This window comes from Callithrix jacchus, chromosome X (assembly GCF_049354715.1).
Source record: "Callithrix jacchus isolate 240 chromosome X, calJac240_pri, whole genome shotgun sequence".
Classification (NCBI taxonomy): domain Eukaryota; kingdom Metazoa; phylum Chordata; class Mammalia; order Primates; family Cebidae; genus Callithrix; species Callithrix jacchus.
In genome coordinates, this window is record NC_133524.1 from 115,947,492 (window position 1) to 115,953,713 (window position 6,222).

At 50.3% G+C, this 6,222-nt stretch overlaps 1 protein-coding gene across 1 annotated transcript; it reads right to left on the bottom strand.

Moving 5' to 3' along the window:
* Positions 1–550: 550 nt before the first annotated feature.
* On the bottom strand, positions 551–3,868 carry LOC103790351 (rhox homeobox family member 1). The gene is made up of 3 exons (XM_035288787.3): positions 3,733–3,868; positions 1,835–2,171; positions 551–891 (listed from the first exon to the last, which is right to left on the bottom strand). The coding sequence occupies exons 1-3, from the start codon at positions 3,815–3,817 to the stop codon at positions 819–821; spliced, it is 495 nt and encodes a 164-aa protein (XP_035144678.1). The 5' UTR covers positions 3,818–3,868; the 3' UTR covers positions 551–818.
* Between the last annotated feature and the right edge of the window lie 2,354 nt (positions 3,869–6,222).

The following is a 6,222-nucleotide window of genomic DNA, read 5'->3' on the forward strand; positions in this document are numbered from 1 at the left end:
TATATATTTAAGTGTATGCAATTCTTCTTTAACCTTTTCACCCTTCTTAGGTGAGTGGAACCTTATTCAGAGTCATTCTTGTCTGTTCCAATTTTTAGACAAATTTCCAGTTTGCAAACCTGTCTCCCCCAACCCCCATAGTAATGTGAGCATATTTGGCAGTGTTTTTAGGCAGATATATCGAAGTATTCCAGAAAATTAAAATTTAGGGCTGCCACTTTCTACATGGTTTCATCAGACACTTAAAACCACAGCGGGACCACCAGGCACATGGACTTTTAAGCTCTCTCCTTCCCATCAGTCTCAGTGAATCTAAACATACATTGATTACTCCTAGTGTGTTCGCTGCGTGTGTGACTTATTCCCTTACTCCAGTGCCTGAATATTTATACATTCACTCATTGAGCTAAGAACATACCCTGGCTTAAATATTTTAAATATAGTTGAAACTTCTCACATCCTAGTTCCTTGGTGAATTAATTTGCATACTTCTAAGTCAGTCTGTCTCAACATACCTCCACACAGAAGTATTCTCTAAAGGATACCATCGTTAGAAAGAAGTCAACTTTATTTATACTCAATTTTGTACAGGAAATAGAAGTAGCAGTTTGGTATGTTTTATTTTTCTATTAGAAAGCACATTCCCTCCAGTAATGGGAAATTTCCATAAGCTGGGGTTTCCCTATCCCATTTTTCACCCTCTAAAGCTCAGAACTCACTTTGCAAACATAGAAAAGGCAACAAAAACAGGCCAACTGGAGAATGTGTAAGACAAAGGTATCCAAGGACTGAAGCAGGTGTCAGAGTGGCTACTCTGATCAATTGCTTTCATCAGGCTTACTGGCTTCCACTTTGGCTTCACTCACATCCATGCATATTGCCAGCTGCTTTCTGGGGAAGAAAACCACAAAAGTTCAGTATTTAAGTTTTTAAGAATTGCAAATGAAATGAAATACACTGATGAACATTTCATGCCTGTTTGAGAATGTCTATCCTCCCAACCTGTCCTGCATATGTTCCTGTGATGTCTAGCCTTAGGATTGCCTTAGGGATGGCTGTCCTTGGTGTGCAGAATTTAAGAGAGCGCTAAGACACTCACGAATCAAGACAGATATGTCTGTCTCTCTAACTGTCTATCTATCTATTTAATTTTAGAGATAGGGTCTAGCTCTGTTGTCCAGGCTGGATGGGGGTGATGCGATCACAGTTCACTGAACCCATGAACACCTGGGCTGAAGCGATCCTTTGGAGTAGCTGTGACTACAGGTGTATGCCACCATGCCGGTCTAATTTTTTAAATTTTTATGTAGAGATGGAGTGTCATTATATTGCTTAGTCTGGCCTGGAACACCTAGACTCAAGTGATCCTCCCGCCTCAGCCTCCCAGAGTGTTGAGATTACAGGCGTGAGCCACTGAAAGACCTCAAAGATTACTAATTGTTGAGGCATTATTTAAAAAACCAAGACCAACGAAAACCAAAATCCACAGTAACCAAATTGTTAAAATGTTCAATAAAGGCAAGATCCAACCCTGCACTACTCACTCTCCTCACCCCGATGTCAATTACGATTCCAAGAAAACATTTCCAAAACAGGAGACTGGACAAAGTTTCCTGGCTTGATTTGTTCCTATATTGTGGGAAAAATACCTTAATGCTCAGTAGGCATGCCTCCACCCCACAGCTCAAGAGCAGGCCTACTCCAGAGGCCTTGGGCCCCACATGTAGCTTTTGACTATGGAGGGGAGGGAAGGAGACTAGGGCAGAGCCAAAGGCGTCCCAGGAAGAGTTCTCGCGTCCTGCAGAACTGGGCAGCTCCAGAGCAAGCCACTTACCTAGGGAACACGTCGGGATATTGAGAGCGCCGGAAAATGCTCTCTAGCTCCTTCAGCTGCAACCCACTGAATCCAACAGGGACAAAGGGATGCTGCTGATCTTGGGGCTGCGGCTCAGAGGAGGAGGAGTCCTGGGCCGACTCCTCAGGCTGTGGCTGCCAGGACTCCTGGTGGCCACCGCAGGCCTTCATCAGGTTCTTGGTGAACATGGGGTCAGCCTCTCCAGGGCAGACGTGACTTTCTTCTTCTGCCCCCGCTCCCTGCTCCGGTTCAGGCCGTATTTTCTTCTCATTGTCTCCTACCGCTTCAGTCACCGAGGTCTCTATAGCCTTTACATCTGTAAAATAGGAAAGGCAAAGTGGAAGGGAGAGACCTCCCTAAAGAGAGGGAGAGAGACAGGAGAGGAGAGAGGGGAGAGAGGGGAGAGAGGGGAGAGAGGGGAGAGAGGGGAGAGAGGGGAGAGAGGGAAGAGAGGGGAGAGAGGGGGAGAGAGGGGAGAGAGGGGAGAGAGGGGAGAGAGGGGAGAGAGGGGAGAGAGGGGAGAGAGGGGAGAGAGGGGAGAGAGGGGAGAGAAGAGAGGGGGGGAGAGGGGGAAGAGAGGGAAGAGAAGGAAGAGAAGGGAAAGAAGGGAGAGAAGGGAGGGGGAGAGGGGGAAGAGAGGTGAAAGGGGAAAGAGGGGAGGGGGGAGAGGGGAGAAGGGATAGGGGAGGGGGGAGAGGGGGGAGGAGGGGGAAGGAGGGGAGAGGGGGAGAGAGGGGAAAGGGGGAGGGGGTGGGGGAGAGGTGGGAGAGGAGAGAAGGGAGAGAGGAGAGGGGAGAGAGGGGAGGGGAGGGGGAGGGGGAGGAGACAGGGGAGAGGGGAGAGGAGATGGGGGAGAGGGCGAGGAGAGAGAGGAGAGGGGAGAGGGAGAGAAATATCAGGGCATTGGGTGGGGGGGAGTGAGGAGGGGGGAAAGGGGGAGTGGGAAGTGGAGGGGGGAGGGAGGGGGGAGGGGAGAGAGATACCAGGGAAGAGAGAAGAGAGATATAAGGACATTGGGCCCAGGGAGGGGGAGAGGGGGAGGGGTGAGAAGGAAAAGGGGAGAGGGAAGGGGAAGGGGGAGAGGGAAAAGAGAGACATCAGAGAGGAGAGAGAGAGATATCAGGGCATTGGGCTTGGGGAAGGGGGGGGAGTAGGGGGAGAGGGAGAGGGAAGAGGGAGGAGGGAGACAGATATCAGGGAGGAGAGAGGAGAGAGAGATATCAGGGCATTGGGCCCCGGGATGGGGGCAGTGTGAGGGAGAAGTGCAGAGGGGGAGAGGGGGAGGGGGGAGGGAGGGAAAGGGGAGAGAGATATCAGGGCATTGGGCTGAGGAAAGGGGAGTGGAGAGTAGGGAGGGGGGAAGACAGAGGGGAGGGAGGAGGCAGGAGGCAGGAGGGAGGAGTGACGAGGCAGAGAGACATCAGAAGGGAGAGAAGGGAGAGATATATCAGGGCATTGGGCCCTGGGAGAGGGGAGGGGGAAGTGCAGAGGGGGAGGGGGAGGGGGGAAGAGGGGAGGAGGAAGGGAGGGATAGGGAAGAGAGAGATATCAGGGAGGAGAGAGAGAGATATCAGGGCTTTGGGCCCGGGGAGTGGGGAATGCGGAGTGAGGAGAGGGGAGAGGGGAGAGGGGAGGGGGCAGGCAGGCGGGAGGAAGGAGGAGGGAGAGAGATATCAGGGAGGAGAGAGGAGAGAGATACCAGGGAGGAGAGAGGAGAGAGAGAGATATCAGGGTGTTGGGCCCGGGGAAAGAGCGGCCTAGACCCTGGGCCTGAGGGAGGTGGCACAGCAGCCTTGGGTCCAGGCTCCTCTCCCCAGGAACGTTCCTTTGCTAGAGTTCACCAAATGACTGGTCCGGGTCCCCAGATAGGCACTGACCGTTGTCTTCCTGAAGCTCATGGAACACAAAGCCCAGACCGAGGTCGCCAGTATCTTTGTGTCCGGACCTGGGCTGAGACGCCATCTGGGAGCCCGGTGGATGAAGCCTCCACAAATTATGCGCTGGGACCCCTCTGGCTCCTGGTCCCGGTTCTGGCACGTGGACTTCCGGTCTGAGGCCTGCACGTGGCGAGCAGACTGCTGCTCTGGTCGCTTCCCATTGCGGGGGTGTTTGTGTGTGTGTGTGGCATGGGAACTTCCCGGCATGCGCTGGCGGCTGAGTCGGCTGAGTGGCTGAGTCGGCTGGGTCGGCTGGGTCGGCTGGGTAGAGGCCCTAAAGTCAGCAGCAGGCTCCTGGTCAGGACGAGGGGAGGGGGCGGGCATGTGGGGAAACCCAAGCTCCATTTTGTGGTTCCGTTGGCCACTCGCACCCCGGGCAGGGTGACTGCCAAGAGGAAGAGACCAAGCTGCCTGGTGCCAACAGATTTGGGGCAAGAGAAGGGGCAGAGGAGCGAGACCCAATCTAGCCCCAGAGCCCTTGGACAAGCTTTGCAGAATTCGTCTCTGTCCAGCCCTCCGGGCACGCGGCCGGCCTAAGGCTTCTCCAGGGTGAAGACGCAGCACCCTGAAGGCAGTGCACCTTGTGGCGTGGGCTGTTGCACCACCCTCCCCTGTGGGTAGTTGGTGACGAACACGCGAGACTCTGGTTATGTTCCATTCGCAACCAAAATTCACAAATCGGACAGTAATTAAGATGAATGAGGAGGTCGGAGGGTGCCTGCTAGGTTTTGTCAGCAACGTCCAGAAAGTTGAGCGGGTCATACTCTCCAAGGGGTCTGGGGAAGCCTGGGTTTGGGGCTGGGTTTCCCAGAGTGCTGTGGATGCTCAGATGCAAGCTGCAAGGCCTAACACGCCCCTTGCAAAAGTCTGAAGTACCCCACGCCAGAGTACAAGTGTAGAACCCCGCCCAGTGTTTAGAGACTTACACTGCAGGTGACCGTTGCTTTGGCTCTTGATGCGGCTGCAGAGTGTGCAATGTCTGCTGAGCTCTGCTCTGCTCCTGCACCTTAGCTCGCAGGCCCTCTGCAGAAGCGCGTGTGTTCCCTGTGCTAGTCAGACTGTGTGGACTTGGGTTAGTTCCCACCTTCCCTTGCTCCTCACCCGCTTCTGTTACTCACCCTCCTTGCCATCCTTCTGCTTCGCCTTTCCTACTTTGTCTAGAACTATCTTTCTAACCTTTTGCTCCCTACTGATAAACGTAAAATTAAAAAGAGCCCGGGTTGACTGGGAGCTCTATGGTTCTCCCTTCAAGAAGTGTGCCTCAGGAAGATGCAGGTTGTGGGTTGATTCATTTCTTGCAAATGCTACGTCCTAATTGAGCCTCATTCCAAGAAAAAATAGGCACCAATAATGGGTTTGAAATCGTAGATTTATGATGGCAGGAATTCTGAAGTCTGAATGCTAGCATCTGCACATAGCTATGTTTGTCATTTGCTAGCTAGCTAACCTGGTGAGTGGATTTTTCTCCCTGTGCTTCAATTTTCTCATCTGTGAAATGGGGTAATAATAATACCTGCCACATGGAGCTGTTGTGGAAATTAATTGAGATGATACTAATAGTAGCGCACACTTACTGGTTCTTAGTGTGTTCTAGGCAATGGTCTGATTCATTTGTTTATATTAACACATGTAATCCTCTTGATGACCCTATAAACATAGATGTGCTATTACTGTCATTTTACAGGTGGCGTTGTTGAGTCACTGAGATGTTAAATACCCTGCTCAAAGTCACTCACTTGGGAAATGTCCAAAGCTGAGATTTGAACTCATCTCTCAGTACCATCTTTGACACAGAGGATGTGATCAATAACATTTGCTATTCTGCTATAATTATTATTCATTTGTAATTAGTTAACTAGAAATAAACAGAAATGAAAGTACCATTCAACTCAAAATGTCCTTCACTTGTTTGAATATCAAATGAGTGCCATAGATATCTAGTGGTACCTCCCTCAATAGTAACCAAGGGATAAATGATGATATCTAGGATAACCAGGTTGCTGAAGAAAAGTGGTTGAATTCAGGAAATTAATCATTGTCCTCAATACTACACTTTTGTTTCTTGTTGGAATCAGTTTTTCTATAGACAACCAGCTACTAAGTACAAATGAAAATTATAGCTTATAGCACTGATAGCAAACATCCTCTGTTTCAAGATAGTACTCAGGATAGGTTCAAATCTCAGCTGTGGACTTTTCCCAAGTGGGTGACCTAGAGCAGGTTACGTAACATCTCTGTGACTCAGTATCATCTAATCATTTACCTAGAAATAACCAGAAATAACAAGAATACCTAGTTGAAGGCAGGAAGTTGCCAATCACGTTCTTTTCAATTCTAAATTCTCTGCTGAAGAAAAGTCGATCAATCCAGGAAGTTGAATCAATATTCTTTCTTTTCAGCACTACAGTGTGATCTATTGTAGATAGAATG